This window comes from Sphaerodactylus townsendi, linkage group LG15 (genome assembly GCF_021028975.2).
Source record: "Sphaerodactylus townsendi isolate TG3544 linkage group LG15, MPM_Stown_v2.3, whole genome shotgun sequence".
NCBI lineage: Eukaryota > Metazoa > Chordata > Lepidosauria > Squamata > Sphaerodactylidae > Sphaerodactylus > Sphaerodactylus townsendi.
Genome location: NC_059439.1, coordinates 30,967,448 through 30,988,714, shown reverse-complemented (window position 1 = coordinate 30,988,714; position 21,267 = coordinate 30,967,448). Strand labels below are relative to the sequence as shown.

The following is a 21,267-nucleotide window of genomic DNA, read 5'->3' as shown; positions in this document are numbered from 1 at the left end:
GAGAGGGGGTGACTAATGGGTGATTTTGCCACGTGATTTCTGCCTTAGTGACGCCCCTCCTCTCAGCAGCAGCGCGCGGAACTTGAAGCAGTCTAGCAGGAGGGGCACCGGCGTGCGTGGCAGCCTGCGCCTGCGTGCATTCGTTTCCCGCCCAAGGACCGGCGCAGCGGCTGCGTCCTTGCCACAGCCCTGCCCAGGAATGCCACGCCCCCGGAATGCCCGGCCACGCCCCTGTCGTGCCCCGCCCAGCCCCACTGGCGCTACACCACAGTTTGAATCCCACCCCCATGGGAACCTGTGACTAAAATTTTTGGTGCTGGACATTTGCCCAAGGGCCCACAAGCAACGGGGCCCCATGTTCTGGCCTGCTGTCAATAAATAGATCAACCCTACACAATAAATATTTGTCATTGGCAAATGCATATTTAGCATGTGTTTTACATGTGTTTGACTCAAGATAATGGACAATATTAATGTTAATTTTTATGGTAACTAGTGGACATTGACATTCGCCTCTGATTTAGTAGCATGGCCACCTCTGCAACCACAGGTGCATATATGTGTACGTATCTCTTCTTGCACCTTGTCAAAGTCACCTTATATAAACTCAGGTTTCTATAAAAAATTTCAAAACAAATTGGAAACTGAGCATCAAGGCGAACAGATTTCTCATGGATTTTTATTGACTTCTGGACCACCTTCCTTATCCATCTTCCTCATACTGTCACTCGACATAATGCATTTCTTGTGTCCAAAATGTCCGGTTTCTGATGGTTCCCAGAAGGAAGGGCTCTCATTACCCTTTCGGCCCCGCCTTTTGCTGTGGACGCCAGCATCAAACACTTCAGAACTTTACCCCATTATGCAAACACAAAAGCCCCATTGAGGCCACTGTCGATCCCACAAAGATCTTTGATTGTTTTCAGGACTCTTCAGGAAGGAACGGTGCACGTATTGGACGTCTCTGCTAAGCCACTCATGTGCTCTGCTGGCTATTGTGCCGGAAAAATCCATGTAGGTCCTGCAGAGTTACATGTGGCTGAAGGGGCCATGTTTGTTCGTTGTGGTATGACAGAGAGGCAGAGCTGCCTGGGCTCCGTGGCTCACGATGCAGGTCCTCTGTGGAATCACAGCGCCCCCTTTCTGCAGGAAAAGGCTTCAAGAGCCAGTCATGACTGCGAGAGATCCAGAGCGGGGCCCTTTCTGGTCTGGAGAGAACATCTGGCTCTCTGCGGCTCCTGGCAGGCTCGATCCATAGACTCCCCCCCTGCCTCCAGACCGATGGCACGCCCCTGCCTTCAGGAGGTATGGAACCACGGAAGATGCATACGCAAAGGAAGCCCGAGATCACGATGAAGAGACCGGCTGCAAAAGCAAGACCGACCATGGCCAGCAAGCAACCGCCGCACTCGCTTAACGTGGGGGCAGCTGAAGGTAGAGGCATCTTGGCACCCGGGGAGGAGCTGATGCAGAAATCGTGGCAAACAGGAAGTAGGAAGTTGGGCCGTCTCAAAGCAACATCCTGAAGCAACACAATATGTATTCATCGAAAGGATGGCGGGCTGTGGAGAAAAGTGGAGGTGAATATCAGTGAAGCATTGATTCATTCTCATACACACCAGGAGTTTGTGGGCAGAGGAGATATGCAATGCTGCCCAAGAGGAGTAGTAGTAGCTTGGATTTATACTGCACTTTTGTTGTTTGGATTTGTTTGTTTGGATTAGTTTGGATTTATACCCCACTTTATACCCCGAATTAATTAAGGAGACTCAAGGTGGCTTAAAAACTCCTTCCCCTTCCCCTCCCCACGACACACACCTGGTGAGGTAGGTGGGGCTGAGAGAGTTCCGAAGAACTGTGACTAGCCCAAGGTCACCCAGCAGGAATGTAGGAGCGCGGAAACACATCTGGTTCACCAGATAAGCCTCCGCCACTCAGGTGGAGGAGTGGGGAATCGAACCCGGTTCTCCAGATTAGAATCCACCTGCTCTTAACCACTACAGTACACTAAGCAGACCAGCCTAATTTAGTTTAAGCAATACAAACAAAAAGGGTGGAGGAAAAACTTAAAACAAATCATTCTACAGACCCCAATAAAATAGGCACATTTGTGTATTTTGTCTTAGCCAACTCTTCTGTTAACCAAAAGCAGAAGATCACCAAAAACCTTACACATCTCTTCAGAGGTCAGGACCACCCCCACCCAGCTGTCTGACCTTAACAGCATTCCTTGCCTTTGTCTTTCTGCTTAAGTTAAGGTTGCCAACTTCCAGATGCAGCCTGGCGATCTCCTGGTATCATTGCTGACCTCCAGACTGCAGACCCGGGTTTGGTTCCCCGCTCTGCCACTTGAGCTGTGGAGGCTTATCTGGTGAACTCCAACATACAACAGCTGGGTGACCTTGGGCTAGTCACAGTTTTTCGGAGCTCTCTCAGCCCCACCCACCTCACAGGGTGTTTGTTGTGTGGGAGGGGAAGGGAAAGGAGTTTGTAAGCCCATTTGAGTCTCCTTACAGGAGAGAAAGGTGGGGTATAAATCCAAACTCTTCTTCTCTTCCATCAGCTGGAAATCAGCTGCAGTTCTGGGAGCTCTCCAAGGCCTCACCTCACCCTGTCTTCTTAGCACTCCTGGGATCAATGCAGTTTTTCTGCATTCAAAGATTTCCACCCAATAGTTACAAAGAAATAAGGAAGACGATAGTAGGGCACAGATAAGAAAGCAGCATCTTAGATGACAGCTCTGATCGGTTATCTTTGCCTGCCACCTGCGCATTCTCTAGTCAGGAACCACCTAATTCCGAGGAGGAGGAGGAGGAGGAGGAGGAGCAGAAGAAGAAGAAGAAGGAGGAGGAGGAGGAGGAGCAGAAGAGGAGGAGGAGGAGGAGTTTGGATTTATATCCCCCCTTTCTCTCCTGCAGGAGACTCAAAGGGGCTTACAATCTCCTTGCCCTTCCCCCCTCACAACAAACACCCTGTGAGGTAGGTGGGGCTGAGAGAGCTCCGAGAAGCTGTGACTAGCCCAAGGTCACCCAGCTGGCGTGTGTGGGAGTGCACAGGCTAATCTGAATTCCCCAGATAAGCCTCCACAGCTCAGGCGGCAGAGCTGGGAATCAAACCCGGTTCCTCCAGATTAGATACACGAGCTCTTAACCTCCTACGCCACTGCTGCTCTTTACATCAAATTAGATCCCACCTGGTACTGAACGGCTCTGATAGAAGGAGAGGAAAGGGATGGATCGAGAGTCTCACCTCAGTTCTCTTATCTGTTCTGGAGTTCTGGAATCTCGAATCCCAAAACACACAATGCGCGGCGCTGCTTCGAAGGGCCTCCCGAGAAAAGCAAAGGTTGGCTCATCTTCGAGAGCGATTGGGAAACAAGGATGTGGTGTAGACTGTTCACATCACTTCCTGAACACACTCTGCTGCGAGGCTCTGAGGCCCACAGAAAGGCACTTCCTGCCCCAGGGATCATCTACAAAGGTGCACCCCACCCTCAGAGGCATCAGCAGACAGTACCAAAGGAGACCGCGACAAAACAACTGCCCGGTGGCCAGAAATGTGACCCACGCTCAAGAGAAAAGGGAGGAAAGAACCACCAAAGGAGGAAAATACACAGCATAAATTTAATTCCGCTACCGTGGAGAACAATTAAATTAGGGGTCGAAAACTATTACAGCCAAGACAGTTCAAGTTTCCAGGTTTTTTTTCCCTTTGCGTAGGGAAAGGGGGAAATATATATATATATATATATATTTATATATGCATATATACACACACTCGGGATTCAAACGAGGTTATGAACACTGCTGGGATCATAAATAAAGGAATCGAGACAAAATGAAAATACCCACCATCCCGAAACGAAATTAAAAACAAAACAAAACAAAAAACCCACACAAAGCCACCGAGAAAACACACACCCAAAAAGTGTACACAAAAAACACAAGGGAAAAAGAGGTAGATTCTCGAAGGGGCGTAAAAACAATAAAGGAATAGATTATAAAAGGGGGGAGGGGAGCAAGAAAGAATGGGAGAGGTTTATCTGGCTGTAAATTGGGGTAGGGACAGAAGAGAGGGAAGGGAAATTCTCAGTCCTCCATTGCTAAGGTACCGGCTGAACTAAACACAACATGTAAAATGTGTGCAACTAAATCCCAGCTGTTTTCACACTAAGACCCTTTACGCAGCTTAACCTTTCGTTTCCCATAACCAGTTGCATTCCTAACAAAAATTCCACAGTGGCTGTACTGAGGGGCAAAATTCCACTGTATATTTATTTAGAAGCATGCTCCAATTAGGCTTACTTTGTGCAACTATCCCATAATAATTCTACTCCTTTGCATGGCAGCGTTTCACAGTCACGGGCAGTCAATTCATGACTACTTTTTCTCCTCAAGGTCAATCATTTAGACAGCACGGTTGTGGGAGTAATGCCACAAACCAAAAGGGGTAATATTGAATGGACAATTGCTATGGCCACAAAGTTTCTCTTTGTGAAATTTAGCAGACATTAAAGTGTGTCTGCCCCACCCTAACCAGTGGCTGATTAAGGATCCTAATTCAAGAATGCTTTAGCCACTGTCAATGGATAGGAATTAAGCTTTAAGGAAGAATCAACAAAGGAACGTAGAAGGAAACTTTAAAGAGATGGTAGCCCTTGCAAAGGTTTAATGGTGTTGTGCTTGCCAACAAAGGATCAGGTGGATACTTTATTGGCGGCGGGGAGAGGAAAACACCACAGAACTGCTAACAGATTAGCAACAGCATCACCTAGATTCTCCACAAAAATTAACAGCATGACTTTCACACTGCGTAGCTTGCGTAGACACTTCTGATCATTTTTAAAAGCCCAATGGGTCAGATAAATTTGGAGCACGGGAACGTGTGGAACGAGGTGGTCAACTCTTTCCCCACTTACTGCTCCTCGGCGTTCAATTGTGCAGCATGCTTTATTACTCCGTCTTGTCCACCGTTTCAAACTGCAAGCCAGCCAAGGTAAACAAGTATTTGGAAACCTTGGGGGAGAAAACGGTGTGTCCGGGAAACAGCATGGAAAGCAGAAGATCGGTGGGTTGGGAAACCTCCTTACTTTTCTCTCTGGCTGATTCCGCATGGGCCAAAAACAGCAATGTGAAAACGGTGTGAAAACGGTGTAAAAGGCTTTAAACCGGTGTAAAGGGGTTTATACCGCTTTCACACCGTTTTCACAACGCTGTTTTGGGCCCATGCGGAATCAGCCTCTCTTTTTTTAAAAAAAAGGCCTTTGGGTTTTTTGCTACATGTGCTTGCACGTAACATTTAGTTAGGCCGGAAGTCTCTCTTTAGCAGTGAAAGAAGACTCCGTGTGAACAGCAGACTGAGATTACTGAAGAATACCTACACTTCGTAACCGGGAAAATAAGTTTATCCAAAGTGTTTTTTTAAGGTCTGCGGGAAAGGAACATCTCTACTTATTTCAAGAGGCCCTTGGGAAGAGGAGGGCAAGTACGGCCAGGTGAGTCAACGGTAGATGAGAGGATCCTAAAGACGAAGTAAACAAGGCGTAGGGTGAGATTGTGAAACCAGGAGCAAAAATAAACAGGCAAAGTATATTTCAGGCAAAGGAATCTCCAACCCCCACCCCAGTCCCAGCCCTACAGGTTAGATCACATGGTGAAGGATTCACTGGTGAGGGGTGGGTGCAGAGAGGGGTATCAGGCAACAGTGCAGATATTCTGAAGGTGGGAAGGGGCCGGCACAAGGGGGAAACTACAACCTATTAGGTCTTCCAGTGCAGAACTGTAAAGGTAGAGAGGGGAAAGACATCAATCAAGGCAAAACAAAACACCCTTTCCCCGCCCCCCCACGGCCCCAAATAATAATAAAAAAAGACAGACACTCTCCCCCCCACCCCAAACGTTTGTCCATGAGTCAAAATATTCAAGAGTGCAGGATTAAGAAGAGTGTTCACTTTTCTTCTTCTTCCCCTCAGCGTCCAGTGGGAAAGCCATCTTGTTCACATTTCTTCCCTCCGTTTTCTTTTCCTTTCCCTTTTTATCTCTTCGCCCCGTTCGACGAACACCTTCATCTCTCCTCCTTTTTGGACACTTTGGAGGAATGCCACGCTGTAGAGCTGACGGACAGAAAAGACAGGATGATTTTTTAAAAATCCCATCTCCTCACAAAAAAATGAGGCGAAACGATAAGGAAGATGGCGCCTGTTTTAGGGGTGTGGAGAATTCCAGCTATACCTTCAAGGGGAAGCATCTCAGCACTCACCGGATGAAGGTTTTGAAGGCAGCCGACTGGGGGTTGATACAGAGGGGGATGCGCTTACCCCGCTGTTGGTCCAAGATGAACCTGTGCACCAGTTCTGCAAGAGAAGGGATCCTTTTCACTCTTGTCAATGTACCTGCACGGTTTCCCCCATTTTGTCCCGTCTGAATTATCTGCTCTCCTTTGTTTTCGTTTTTAAACTGGATAAACTGGCCTGCATAAACTGGCAATACTTCTCACAATACTAGAACCAGGGGGCATCCATTGAAAATTCTGGGGGAAAGAATTAGGACTAATAAAAGGAAACCCTTCTTCACGCAACGTGTGATTGGTGTTTGGAATATGCTGCCACAGGAGGTGGTGATGGCCACTCACCTGGATAGCTTTAAAAGGGGCTTGGACAGATTTATGGAGGAGAAGTCGATTTATGGCTACCAATCTTGATCCTCTTTGATCTGAGATTGCAAATGCCTTAACAGTCCAGGTGCTCGGGAGCAACAGCCGCAGCAGGCCATTGCTTTCACCTCCTGCATGTGAGCTCCCAAAGGCACCTGGTGGGCCACTGCGAGTAGCAGAGAGCTGGACTAGATGGACTCTGGTCTGATCCAGCCGGCTTGTTCTTATGTTCTTCTTATGTTCTTATGAGGGTGGGGGGGACAGGGAAATCCAGACTGAGGTTTCTAGCTGGGCATCAGGAGAGGACCAAAGGGAACCAAATCCATTAATATAAGACCTGCCACAGATCCTGACTTTTTGTATTGCGGGAAGCCTTTCGGGCAAGATTCAAATTCGGGATTGTATTTAAAACCACAAGATGTTCTAAGAGCACTTGAGGAGACTTCCGAGGAAGTGTACACTACACGAAAAGCTCGAGAAACTTCTTTCATTATCTAACCTTCAGCTTTTGAGGACAAGTCTGAAGTTTTCATCAACTATCAATCTTTGGATGCACGACTTTCAAAAGCGCACTTTGAACAAAATATTGCTCTTGTAACTTTATCCTAGGTGGAAGGTCTATAATTGTGGTTCCCTGCATAAATGTTGTAAAGAAATATATAGAAACTGCCCTCTTAGCCGTCATTGTTACAGGTTGTTTATGATTTGTGGAGGTGGCAAAATTCAGCTCTTGGGCTGAAGCTCTCTTGATTGCTTTAAAAATTGATTTAGTGGAAGATATAAGACATTTTTAACTCGCCTTTTCTCCCGCAAAGGCCTTGGGACAGCTAATAACAACTAAAAAGAAATTAATATCCCCCTTATATGACTTATATGGCGTAGGAGGTTAAGAGCTCGTGTATCTAATCTGGAGGAATTGGGTTTGATTCCCAGCTCTGCCACCTGAGCTGTGGAGGCTTATCTGGGGAATTCAGATTAGCCTGTGCACTCCCACACACGCCAGCTGGGGGACCTTGGGCTAGTCACAGCTTCTCGGAGCTCTCTCAGCCCCACCTACCTCACAGGGTGTTTGTTGTGAGGGGGGAAGGGCAAGGAGATTGTAAGCCCCTTTGAGTCTCCCTGCAGGAGAGAAAGGGGGGATATAAATCCAAACTCTTCTTCTTCTTCTTTTCTCTCCTGTAAGGAGACTGAAAGGGGCTTACAATCTCCTTTCCCTCCCCTCAACCCCGCACACAACAAACACCCTGTGAGGTGGGTGGGGCTGAAAGTGCTCCGAAGAACTGTGACTAGCCCAAGGTCACCCAACTGGCATGTGTTGGAGTGCAAAAGCAAATCTGGTTCACCAGATAAGACTCCACAGCTCAAGTGGCTGAGCGGGGAACCAAACCCGGTTCTCCAGATTAGAGTGCACCTGCTCCTAACCACTACACCAAGAGCCCAAATTAACAAAAGACAGGCTACCTTTGACCTGCCACACCGACGTGAGATTCTTCTCATAAGAACCATCGAATTGGGGGTCCGCCCGGGGCTCAAAGTCACTGGTGTAGACACGGCCTGAGGAGATGGAAAAGCAGCAGGTACACATGCACGTGTGGTAGCGCAGCCTCCCCTCGTCCAAATAGGGGTGAGAGAGCGCGTCCTTGGCAGAGATCCTTTTGGCCTGAAGGTCAGAGAACAGAATTCGGAATGAATAAACAGGTGGGAGAAAATTCTCTCTGGATCAGTACATCCCCTCTAGAACCAAAATCGGGTTTGCATTGTGACTTGCAATCTCCTTGGCGAGACGTAACATCATGCCATCTGACTGACTGACTGACTGACTGATTAACCGATTGACCGATTGATTGACCGATTGACTGACTGATTGACTGACTGATTGACTGATTGATTGACTGACTGATTGACTGACTGATTGACTGACTGACTGATTGATTGACTGACTGACTGATTGGTTGGTTGAATTTTTACCCCGCCCTTCCCCAAGGGGCTCAGGGCGGCAACAATGTTAAAAACAAATACAATAAAATCTTATTAAATAAATTAAAACAGTACACAATATACAGCATACAAGCAGTGATAAAAGAACGAAAACCAGACGGTGACTTGCAAGCTCAGTAGCCTCTCCCCTCCCCCTCCCTGGGGGAGACCAAAATAGCTGTTAGCCCGGCTGGCCATTAGGGAAAGGCCGTTGGAATAGCTCCGTTTTACAGGCCCTGCAGAAACTACTCAAGTCCCGCAGGGCCCTGATCTCACACGGGAGCATATTCCATCAAGTAGGGGCCAGGCCTGAAAAGATCTCCCCGAGATCTGGTGGGGAGATGCAAATACCACGCCATGAAAGGATTTGCATTTGTAACATGAATTGTGAGGAGTCAGTTCATCATATCCTACACCATTGTCCTTTATACAATGCAGCTGGGGGCGGGGGGGAGAGGTCCTGGCACCTCTGTTGACTGACAACGGCATTCTCAGAAAACCTTCTTCCTTCTGGACAATGGGTCAAGAGAAGTCGGTTGACTGGCAGGTTCCTCTGTATTGTAATTGCATGGCGTTCTTAATATAACCTTTGAAACATTTTATTCAGTTTTTAAATCATCATTTTAGAGGGTTTTTCTAAAATATAGACCCCTATTTTGTTATGTGCTCTTTTATAAATTTTTATTTTTTTAAAGTATGTATTGTTGTTGTTATCTGAATGCCATTAAAGGTTTCAGTTCAGTATGCATTGTGAAGCAGAGGTAGGCCTACATGTAAATCAACCATGGCGTCGTAAGATGTACATCTGACCCCTGCCATACTTTTGAAACTTCCACTGCTAAGGCTAACGGATCAATATCACCAATGTACATCATGTTTTACATTACCAAAAAAAATGCTCCAACTCTAAGGGAACTTACAAGCAGAACTGCAGCATAAAAGAGAACTGATATTTGTGTTTCAAAAGGCACCCCCGTAGGCTTAAAAATAACCCTGCCCCCTCCCCTGAAGATGCCATATCTTGTGACCAAAATTTAAACGCCCACACACACTACAGCTAAACCTTCCAATCAGAACTCAACATACGAAACCTGTCAGGAAATGTGAATATTGCGTCAATCACCAAATTAAATTTAGCTGAAATAATATTAACCGCTGCCTTAAATAAGTGCTTCAGATTAAAGACAGTTAAATCCTGTGATTAATTACTCCCAACTAGAATTCATCAGGTCTAGAAAAAAACAGGTTAACAAAACCCATACAACCCCTTCCCCCAACGATACTTGGAGAGACTTAGGGAGCTGGGTGTGTTTAGTTTGGTGAAGAGAAGGTTAAGAGGCTCAATGGGCACCTGACAGGAGTGCTTTAATTGTGTGTTCCCGCACTGCAGGGGGTTAGACTTGGTGGCCCTTCTGATCTCTTCCAACTCTATGGTTCTTTACCAAAATAGGGGTCCCCTGGATGAATTCTAAAACTAGAGTTGTGCATATTTTTCTAGCACACAGTAAAACCCTGGAATGGTCAAAGGCACAAAGCTCCGGCCTTTAGTTTGGCATTCCAAGATTGCTTGTTAGGCCACCCCGGTGCCTCCGAGAGAGAAACTCCCATGAACTCACCGGGTCAAACACCAACATCCGGCAAAGCAGGTGGATGGCTTCGTGGGTTGCTTCTCCTGAGAGCATGTAAAGGACAGACAGCGACGGCTAGAAGGCAAAGGAGATGAGAAACCGCTGAGGGGCGCTGGCATCGCTGTACCTCCTGCTTTTCCAATTGACCGATTCTCCTCACCCCCCACGCCGCACCCATCAAAACTGTACTTACTGGCTTGTGATTCCCACGCAGTATGTGAGCGCGGGCCCCCTCACAGGCTGAATGGAGGGCAGCCACCGGAGGAGTCCCCAGGAGATCTGTAATCAGATCCAGCTGCCATCCGCGGGACAGAGAGGAGACACAATCAAGAGAGTAGGAAAGATAAGGGAACATAGACGTATGAGAGAAAAAAGTTTACTGTCAATTCTAACTGCCTTTTCCCAGGTTACACCCCAGGAGTCTCCTTCTTTGGAGGTTTTTAAACAGAGGCTGGATGAACATATGTCAGGAGTGCTTTGATTGTGTGTTCCTGCATGGCAGGTGGATTGGACTTGATGGACCTTCTGGTCTCTTCCAACTCTGTGATTCTATCACCCACAACATGGGATCTTCATAAGACTGTTTCTCGGCTGGCACCAGAATGTGGAGAACTGTGTGGTGGGAATTTTAGCCTCCCGCTCTCATGAGGAAGAGAAGAGCTGTCAACATTTCAGTTCCCTCAGTTACTGGCGGATAGTTTTGAAATCCCTAAGACTCACTAGCTGTAAAATGGATTCCATTAAGCGTCATTAAAAACCACAATAAGTATGGTCCTTCCCACTGACAGAATCTAATAGCCAGGGTAATGCCCGTAATTCTTGTATGGCACTTAGTGCTAACCCAGGTTAATCAAAGTTCCTAGAAATTCCAGTAAGTTGATGCCATTTTGATGCCATCTATAGTCTGTCTCAGAAAAAGATGTTAGTAGGGTTGTATACTCCTTCACCACAGAACTCAGTATGCCGGACCTTCTTTGCTGTAGATTGTCCTGCCTGGGTTCTAGCATGCCCCATCCACCCCGCCATTTGTTTGAAAGTGAAAATACATTTTGGCATTCACTTTAATTATACAAAGCATCATGTTCAATAATTACACACAAGTACCATTTTCTCAGCGCTTTTGTATCTGTGGAAAACAAGAGCCTGAGGATCTCTTCCACTACATACTCTCCTGTCCTTTATATTCTGATATAAGGAAAAGGTTTTTGGAGCCAATACTACCTAGGACAGCTTTTTTGTCCGATGATGAGAAACTGATTTTCTTATTATCTGATATTGATTCCTATGTTTCTTATAAGATGGCTCTCTTTGCCCTGGCGGCTAGGAAACTACGAGCAAAGTATTTAAAGCGCTGTTTGAACTATTGTTGTAAAGTACTGGAGATTAACTTAGACGAGCTGAAGAAGCTGCAAAAACATCCGACGTATTTGATGGGGCATTTTAATTTAGAGATTGCGAACACTAATAATTTATATTTTAATGTAAAACTAAATTATTGTTTTAATTTAAATTATTGTTTTAACTAAGTTACTGTTTTAACTGCATGTATTTTTGTATTGTTATAGCCAATGGCTCAAACAATAAATACTTGACTGACTGACTGACTGATGTTCAATAATACACAAAACAATGGTTTTGACAAAGGCAACCCTTAAAAATAAATGATAATTCTCATATTCGTTTAGGACTACACTCTAATGTGGAAGCGTACAATTTTCTCGACGGCTGCACCTCAGCCGATCGTATTAACATCTTTTTCTGAGACACAGTGACAGGTAGATGGATGCCATATGATGGACATGTTGTAAGATTACAAACAATGGTAATGTGAAATACACGTTGGTGCCATCTAGGATACACATCTAGACAACATGCACAAACACAGCTCCCCCACCCCCCCACCCCGTACAGTGGAACCTCGGTTTGCGTTGGTAATCCATCCGAAAAGAATTGATGAAAACCGAAACCGATGAAAACCGAGGCAAACTTTTCCACAGGAATCAGCGTAAATCCAATTAATCCATTCTAGGCACTCCAAAAAACATAACCAAAAACACATTTTTGGGTGAATAAACATAGTGCTTAATGCTGAAAACAGTAACAAACAATAACACTAGGACCAGCTTCAGAGCCAGTGGACCAATGTCGCACCAGAAAGCTGTCCAAAGAGGTCTGTTTCTTTAAGATTTGTCTGAAATGGGGCAAGACATTGTCATTAAACAAGCTGCAGACACGGCCTGCAACAGCTTTGTCCGGGTGATTTTTCTCCACAAACCCCTGCGCCTTACTGCAAATCGATGAAAACCGAGGCAAATTTTTCACTGAAAAAAAAATCGATGAAAACCAAAACCGATGAAAACCGAAGAAGGCAATGAAAACCGAGGTTCCACTGTATTGTTTTGCCAACCTCAGGTACCTGCTGAATGGGACTCTGGGCCTGGAAGAGGATTCGCCTGCCTAGGAGCTCAGCAAAGATGCAGCCCACGGACCAAATGTCAATCGGACGCCCGTAGTGCCTGGTACCCATCAGGATCTCAGGAGCCCGGTAATACTGAGTTACCACCTCTTGAGTCATGTGCTGGGATTCATCCGGCTCCTCCACCCGGGCCAAACCAAAGTCACATATCTGAAAGAGAGACACGGAACGTGTCAAACACTGGAGCCATCTTGAAGGATGAAAGCCATACAGATGTGGTCCTAATGAAGCTCCGTGATGTGCTGCCTGCCACTGAAACCAATGCGCTCTCTCCATAGGATGCCTTTATCACGTATCATTTTGAAAACGAGAGACGCTGTAGTTCAAACCTGCTTGGAAGTTGCATCCTCTGTGCCTCGGAATACTTCTTTGCTGATTGCTTGCTTTGGTTATTCAAGTGACAGTTAAGAAGAGAAGAAGAAGAAGAGTTTGGATTTATATCCCCCTTTCTCTCCTGCAGGAGACTCAAAGGGGCTTACAATCTCCTTGCCCTTCCCCCCTCACAACAAACACCCTGTGAGGTAGGTGGGGCTGAGAGACCTCCGAGAAGCTGTGACTAGCCCAAGGTCACCCAGCTGGCGTGTGTGGGAGTGTACAGGCTAATCTGAATTCCCCAGATAAGCCCCCACAGCTCAGGCGGCAGAGCTGGGAATCAAACCCGGTTCCTCCAGATTAGATACACAAGCTCTTAACCTCCTACGCCACTGCTGCTCCTTTTAAGTTAAGAATGAGAAAGAACTTCTAGGGATGACTAGATGTCCCCTCCCCTAGCACCTTTTAATTTTACATGGAAGAAGAAGAGAACAGTTTGGATTTATACCCCACCTTTCTCTCCTGTTAAGGAGACTCGAGGTGGCTTACAAGTTCCTTTCCCTTCCTCTCCCCACAACAGACACCTGGTGAGGCAGATGGGGCTGAGAGAGTTTTGAGAGAACTGTGTCTAGCTCAAGGTCACCCAGCAGGAATGTAGGAGTGCAGAAACACATCTGGTTCACCAGATAAGCCTCTGCCACTCAGGTGGAGGAGTGGGGAATCAAACCCGGTTCTCCAGATTAGAATCCACCTGCTCTTAACCACTACACCACGCTGGGAGTTAGTGGAATCAAAATGAGATCAAGATTGGGTAACTGCATGCAAATCACCAGTGAGGGATAGAATTTGAACCTGGGTCTTCTAGAGCTCTAACAAAGGATTCTCCAACATCAGGAAGATGACCACACTAGAGAATCATGTGCAAAGCAAGCAATTTAGCAGCCCAGAAGCAAGCTGTTAACTTGTGCTATTGCTTGGTCCCCTCCACCCAACCAACTATTCTGGAAAGTACCAACATCTACCCTGTCCCGTTTCCGCTCTCCATACGTCTTGGCTAAGTGGCGAAAGAGAAGTTGCCACTTCAAAAGTTCCCCCAGATGGCTGTGAAGGTAAATTACCTTGAGGACACAGTTGCTGTTGACCAGCAAGTTCCCAGGTTTGATGTCCCGGTGAAGAACACCAGCAGAGTGCAAATATTTCAGGCCTGGTGAAGCGACAGGAAGGGAGAATGAATGAGAGTTCTTCTAAACACTGGGTTAAACAAGATAATAATTCCCCTTTTTCTTCCTCTTTTAAGCTTCATTCATGTGTGCTATTTCTTGATGTTGCGTGACCTGGTTATGCCATTTGTAACAAATGCCTAATAATGCTTTCTTGATTTACTCATCAAATTTTAATTTTTTAACATTGTAATTCTTTATCCCACCATTCCACAAAAGTGCTCAGGTTAGGCACGAAGAGTCTTGCCACAGAGTCGCTCAGTAAGCATTATGGCTGAATGGGAATTTGAATGCTAGCCCCACCACCACCCATCTACTCTACGGGTCCCACCTTCAGAAGTAAAGTGAATGACTATTAGGGGGCAGGACATAGAAGAAGAAGAAGGAGGAGGAGGAGGAGGAGGAGAAGGAGAAGGAGGAGAAGGAGGAGAAGGAGAAGGAGGAGGAGGAGGAGGAGGAGGAGGAGGAGGAGGAGGAGGAGGAGGAGGAGAAGGAGAAGGAGAAGGAGAAGGAGAAGAAGAAGAAGAAGAAGAAGAAGAAGAAGAAGAAGAAGAAGAAGAAGAAGAAGAAGAAGAAGAAGAAGAAGAAGAAGAAGAAGAAGAAGAAGAAGAAGAAGAAGAAGAAGAAGAAGAAGAAGAAGAAGAAGAAGAAGAAAGTTTGGATTTATATTCCACCTTTCTCTCCAGTAAGGAGACTCAAGGTGGCTTACAAGCGCCTTTCCCTTCCTCTTCCCACAACAGACACCTTGTGAGGGAGGTGGGGCTGAGAGAGTCCTGAGAGGACTGTGACTAGGCCAAGATCACCCAGCAGGAATGTAGGAGTGCAGAAACACAACTGGTTCACCAGATAAGCCTCTGCCACTCAGGTGGAGGAGTGGGGAATCAAACCCGGTTCTCCAGATAAGAATCCACCTGCTCTTAACCACTATACCACGCTGGTGGTAGCGCCTCAGCTCTGGAGCTCCCTCCCCACAGCTGCACACCAAGTGCCAGTGTTACCCAGCTTTAGGTGAGGACTTCCCTTTATACCCAGATGTTTGATTCCCCCCTCCCTTTCATAAGAACATAAGAACAAGCCAGTGGATCAGACCAGAGTCCATCTAGTCCAGCTCTCTGCTACTCGCAGTGGCCCACCAGGTGCCTTTGGGAGCTCACGTGCAGGATGTGAAAGCAATGGCCGCCTGCTGCTGTTGCTCCCGAGCACCAGGTCTGTTAAGGCATTTGCAATCTCAGATCAAAGAGGATCAAGATTTTTAGCCATAAATCGACTTCTCCTCCATAATCTATCCAAGCCCCTTTTAAAGCTATCCAGGTTAGTGGCCATCACCACCTCCTGTGGCAGCATATTCCAAACACCAATCACACGTTGCGTGAAGAAGTGTTCCCTTTTATTAGTCCTAATTCTTCCCCCCAGCATTTTCAATGGATGCCCCCTGGTTCTAGTATTGTGAGAAAGAGAGAAAAAATTCTCTCTGTCAGCATTTTCTACCCCGTGCATAATTTTATAGACTTCAATTTTATAGACTTCAATCAAGCCGGCTTTTAAGGGATTGTGGGTGTTTTTTTTAAGGATTTTAAATGTTTAATTTTTCATGTCGGTTTTATTCATATATTTTTAATTCTCTGTTTTATACTAGAAACCACTATCTGCTGAGAGCAGGAGCCACACATTTGAGACGCAAAGCAGGAAACCAAAAAGGTCAGGCTTACCCCTGAGGATTTGATAGAGAAAAACCTTGATGTGATCAGCACTGAGGGGTTGCGGAGACACAATGACTTTGTGAAGGTCACTTTGCATCAGCTCTGTGATGACGTAGCTTGTGGGGACCGTCAAGGAGGGTAGAGGAGCAAGATAGGTTGGAGAACGCAGTGTACCCCCCAACCCTCCCTATCATAAGCAAATGAAAAAGGAGGAGTTCGGATTTCTGCTCCACCTTTCTCTCCTGTAAGGAGACTCAAGGTGACTTACAACCTCCTTTCCCTTCCTCTCCCCACAACAGACACCTGACCCAAAGAAACATTCCTGAGCTTTTCTGGTTTATGGTGCAATAAAATTATATTGAGCAAAACTTGAGTCTTGTGGTATCTTAAAAAACATCATCAAGATTTCCAGGGTATAAGAAGAAGAAGAAGAGTTTGGATTTATATCCCCCCTTTCTCTCCTGTAGGAGACTCACAGGGGCTTACAATCTCCTTGCCCTTCCCCCCTCACAACAAACACCCTGTGAGGTGGGTGGGGCTGAGAGAGCTCAGATGAACTGTGACTAGCCCAAGGTCACCCAGCTGGCGTGTTTGGGAGTGTACAGGCTAATCTGAATTCCCCAGATAAGCCTCCACAGCTCAGGTGGCAGAGCTGGGAATCAAACCCGGTTCCTCCAGATTAGATACACGAGCTCTTAACCTCTTACGCCACTGCTGCTCCTTTGGGAGTCAAATCTCCATTGGAGGAGGAGAAATAGTTTGGATTTGTACCCCCACCTTTCTCTCCTGTAAAGAGACTCAAGGTGGCTTACGAGCTCCTTTCCCTTCCTCTCCCCACAACAGACACCTGGTGAGGTAGGTGGGGCTGAGAGAGTTCAGAGAGAACTGTGACTAGCCCAAGGTCACCCAGCAGGAATGTAGGAGTGCAGAAACACATCTGGTTCACCAGATAAGCCTCTGCCACTCAGGAGGAGGATGGGGACTCAAACCCAGTTCTCCAGATTAGAATCCACCTGCTCTTAACCACTACACCAAGCTACCAAAAACCAGTTCCCCACTTGCTAGCTGGCCGCTTGGCAAACCAAGAAAGCAGACAGAGGATCAGATGAACCCAAACAAGGGACAGCTCAAATACCGACGCCAGGAAAAGAATTTGCAGAATGAAAGAATGTTATACAACTGGGAGAACAGAAAGAACGGGACTAGTCAGGTGGGGAGGGGGAAGGAGGGGGAAGGAGGGGGAAGAAGCCAAGCTTATAAACAGAGCAAGATAAATATAGAAGACTAAAGTGAAGTTTTAACTGTACCCAGACAGACAAAACACAGTTTTAGCAGAAGAAAGTACAGCAAAAGGGGGGGCAGGGCAGGGGGGGGGAAGGTAAAGAAATAAGGGTATTTTACATTTTACTATAAATAAAAGGCACAGAATGGGAAGAAATGATAGCAAACGGAAGTGAAAGAAAGGCAAAAATGGAATAGAGGGAGGCCCAAGGGAAAGGAAGTGAAATCACATCAGCGAGAGCCCGTGATTAGCTGCGGAGAAACTGGACAAGAAGACACCAAGGCCCCTTCCGCACACGCAAAATGATGCATTTTCAAACCACTTTCACAACTGTTTGCAAGTGGATTTTGCCATTCTGCACAGTTTCAAAGAGCACTAAAAGCAGTTTGAAAGTGCATTATTCTGCATGTGCGGAATGAGCCCAAGTAAACCTGGCAGAGATTGTAAACAAATGAAATTAAATCAGGGATGGGAATAAAAAGGCATAATATAAATAAACGGACTTCCCCCCGCCCCCAAGTGACCGAGAGAAATAAATACCCTCTCAATTAAACAAGCATTAAGAAAACAAGAAAAATGTATAAGCAAAATAGGAAAACAGCAGCAAAGAAAAGCGACCAAAACATGAGTTGGTGGCAAAGCCAGAGACGTTAGCCCGTTATTTGTGGTGAAGGATACATCTCCTCAAAACAGTCAATTTGCGGAGGTTGGAGAATGTCCAGCGCTGAAAGGACCTGGAGGTAGAAAGAATGACATCACACAAGGGAAACGTCTCCAGCGTGCCGCCACGGAGAGGTGGGAGAACAGAACGGCCTGTTTGGCAGGCTGACATAAAACCAGCTTCACAAATTCAGGTTCCTCAACTCTCTCACCAAGGCCAGCCACGAAAATTTCAGTATCTCAGGCGGGAAGGTCCAAAGGTTCCTTCTCCCAACCCGGCAGCAGTGATATAATGATTAAACACGCCACCAAAAACGTCATGCCTGAGGAGACTACCACACTCCGCCAAATGGTGAAGAAGAAGAAGAAGAGTTTGGATTTATACCCCCCCGCCTTTCTCTCCTGTTAAGGAGTCTCAAGGTGGCTTACAAGCTCCTTTCCCTTCCTCTCCCTACAACAGACACCTTGTGAGGGAGGTGGGGCTGAGAGAGTTCGGAGAGAACTGTGACTAGCCCAAGGTCAGCCAGCAGGAATGTAGGAGTGCAGAAACACATCTGGTTCACCAGATAAGCCTCCGCTGCTCAGGTGGGGGAGTGGGGAATCAAACCCGGTTCTCCAGATTAGAATCCACCTGCTCTTAACCACCACACCATGTTGGTGGGGACGGCCCTGCCTTCTCCTCGCCTGATTCCCCCAGTAACGTCAAGAAAGCCCTTCCCAGTGGAGCCAAGAGTCCACCGAACTCCGCAATGGCCTCCCAACCCTTCAGTGTTGCACACCCCGAAAAACTATCACCACAAGATCCCTCTCCACGCACACTCACGTTGTCGTGCTTGAAGTAGCAGAGCATTTTCAGCTCCCTGAAGACCCGTTTGCAAGAGACCAGGTTCTGGAAAACATTGGGCATCTTTTTGAGTGCAACTCGTGACCCGTCTCGGGGATCAGTGACCGACCTGCAGACGCACAAAAGGGACAGACATTGCATCTTTCGAGTTGCAATTCCCCACTCCGCCCTCCCTCCCCCACAATCCTCTAGGCCAGGGGTCTTCAAACTATGGCCCTTCAGATGTTCATGGACTACAATTCCCATCAGCCCCTGCAAGCATGGCCAAGTGGTAGGGCTCATGGGAATTGTAGTCTCTGAACATCTGGAGGGCCATAGTTTAAAGACCCCTGCTCTAGACCATAGGTGTCAAACTCACGGCCCTCCAGATGTTATGGACTGCAGTTCCCATCATCCTCTGCCAGCATGATGCTGGCAGGGGATGATGGGAACTGTAGTCCATAACATCTGGAGGGCCACGAGCTTGACACCTGTGCTCTAGACCTTCCGGTCTTCAGCCCACAAAAGAAAATACCTCTTCTACTCACCAAACCACACCAAAGGCTCCGTAACCGATTGGCCGGTCCGGTTCGGGTTCCACCATCACCGCGGCACTAGGGACTGTTGGCTGCTGCTGGGGGGAAGCTATCTGTACCCCATTATTGCAATAGAACTTCTGCCCCCCACCTAGCCCAGCAGCTAGAGGGGGTTGTATTAACCCAGTCAGCGCCCCAAAAACATTGCTACAAAGCTGGGTTTGCAGGGGGTGGTTGGGGTCCGGGAAAGCCATTGGACAAATTTGAGGGTGAACCGAATAATGATTTCAGGATGCAAGGAGAGGAACTGAATGTGTGAAGTGGTCTTCAAACGAAGATGCGGGTAATGAATAAAGGGAGGACTCGAGTAGGAGAATTTTGCGGGTGTGAAGCTGAGGAGGACTCGCCAAAGGCTAAATACCGGGCCCCTCCGAACCACAACTTCGGAGGAGACACCTGATAAAAACAGAGGCGCTACGGGGAAAAATAGCTAACCAATCCACATTTAAAAGATGCTGTGAATTAATGGGCCGGTCTAGGGATAATTTGTGGGAGATCGATTCCAAAACAGATTTGGGGGAGGCAAAAGATATTGAAAATGTTGCAGGAGGGACGGCTGGGGAAACGGCCGCCGTTTAAATCAAGAAACCCTGGGCCTAGGATTATTTGAGAAGTATTTAAAAGAAGGCAAAGGGGCGCTCCGATTTCAAGTGTGACTGAGAAACCTACAATTGATTTTAGGCTCTAATACAAAAGGCTGGACTCTGTAGAAATGTCATGGGGACCCAGCTTTTCCCATGCTACTCAGCTGAAAATTTGCGGACCTCCTAAAACATAAACAAGGAGAAACTAACTGAAGTTGAGCCCCCTTTTTGGGGGGAAGCAGTAGCAAATTCTGCAAGTGCACTTCAAAGGATCAAGGAAGGGGGGGTGTCTATTGCCTTTCTAGGAAGGGGGGATTCGGGGGCACACCACAGAAATAATGGGCGAGGGGGGGTGGGGGAAACTCTACTAAATGGAAGTCTCAAGAACTGCAGCACTTTTAGCCGGTTTCCAAAAAGGCAGGAGAACTTCACCTAAGACTACTGAGACCACCTCTACAAGGATGACAAAAAGTGAATGTTGAGATGTGAGCTTCAAGATTTCTTATTATGAGGACAGAAATCCCTTTGGAGAAAGTTTCTCTGCAAAGCTACGGGGGGGGGGGGGGGGGCTTTATGGGACAAAGTGGTTTGTGGTGTGGGGGGAGAGAGCTAACTCTGAGGTATCCAAACTCCTTTTTAAGATTCGGGGAGGCTTGTTCAAGTCTTGGGCAACCCCCCCCCCCCAAGAAACGTGCCTATTGACCGGGGGAGAGGATGCAATCTACCGAGGTAAAAAGATCAGGTGCAAATATTTGTGGGGAGGGGTCTCAGGAAGGAAAGGAGTTCCTTAAAGTAAGCTGGGGGGGTGCTTTAACCCCTGGGGAGCTGCGCGGGGGGTTCCTAAAACGTGCTAGCCCCCCCAACTCACCCTACCGGCATGCACCCCCCTCTCCTGCAGCGGGGGGGAAGGTGGGGGCGCCCATCTGGCGGAGGGGGGTCCTTCCTCCTCCTTCCCCCCCACCCGCCCCCCCTGGGTGGGCTGCGCCGCTTTCTCAGCAAGGCATGGGGGGCAGAGCGGCAGATCAAAGCGGCAGGGGATCCCCCCCCTCCCGGGGGACAGACAGAGGGGGGACCTCCCCGGCTCCCCAAATTTGCAAACCCGAGCCGAGCGGAGCAGCGGGGCGGCAGCCCGGAGAGTGGCCCGCGCTGGCGGTCTTTGTTAGAGGCGCTGCGGGTCCATCTTTAAAGGGAGGAGGAAGGAAGGCAGGAGGCGGGCAGGAAAAGGCGGCCGCAGGAGGCAGGCCGGGATGGGAGCAGAAGAAGAGGCGCAGGGACCGACCGACCCCATCTGCTGGCAGCAGGGAGACAGGCAGGCAGGAGCGGAGACCCAAGAGGAGAAGAGGCTGAGAAAGGGGGGG

The 21,267-nt window shown here is 47.5% G+C and overlaps 1 protein-coding gene across 1 annotated transcript; it reads right to left on the bottom strand.

Annotated features, from left to right (window-relative positions):
- Positions 1-3,604: 3,604 nt before the first annotated feature.
- Positions 3,605-21,219, bottom strand: LOC125444704 (serine/threonine-protein kinase NLK2-like). Its single transcript, XM_048517306.1, has 11 exons — positions 19,278-21,219; positions 18,730-18,859; positions 17,925-17,980; positions 15,974-16,080; positions 14,163-14,248; positions 12,673-12,882; positions 10,450-10,551; positions 10,245-10,331; positions 8,113-8,311; positions 6,259-6,352; positions 3,605-6,112 (listed from the first exon to the last, which is right to left on the bottom strand). The coding sequence occupies exons 1-11, from the start codon at positions 19,517-19,519 to the stop codon at positions 6,064-6,066; spliced, it is 1,362 nt and encodes a 453-aa protein (XP_048373263.1). The 5' UTR covers positions 19,520-21,219; the 3' UTR covers positions 3,605-6,063.
- Between the last annotated feature and the right edge of the window lie 48 nt (positions 21,220-21,267).

What these genes read in the sequence shown, in the direction of transcription:
- LOC125444704 (XM_048517306.1), bottom strand. Translation starts at nt 19,519, where the DNA reads ATGGCTTTCCCGGACCCCAACCACCCCCTGCAAACCCAGCTTTGTAGC. An exon ending in ACAGCAACTGTGTCCTCAAG is followed by an intron (nt 12,883 to 14,162) that starts GTAATTTACCTT and finishes TCTCTCTTTCAG; the next exon opens with ATATGTGACTTTGGTTTGGC. An exon ending in TGCGTGGGAATCACAAGCCA is followed by an intron (nt 10,332 to 10,449) that starts GTAAGTACAGTT and finishes TTTGCCTTCTAG; the next exon opens with CCGTCGCTGTCTGTCCTTTA.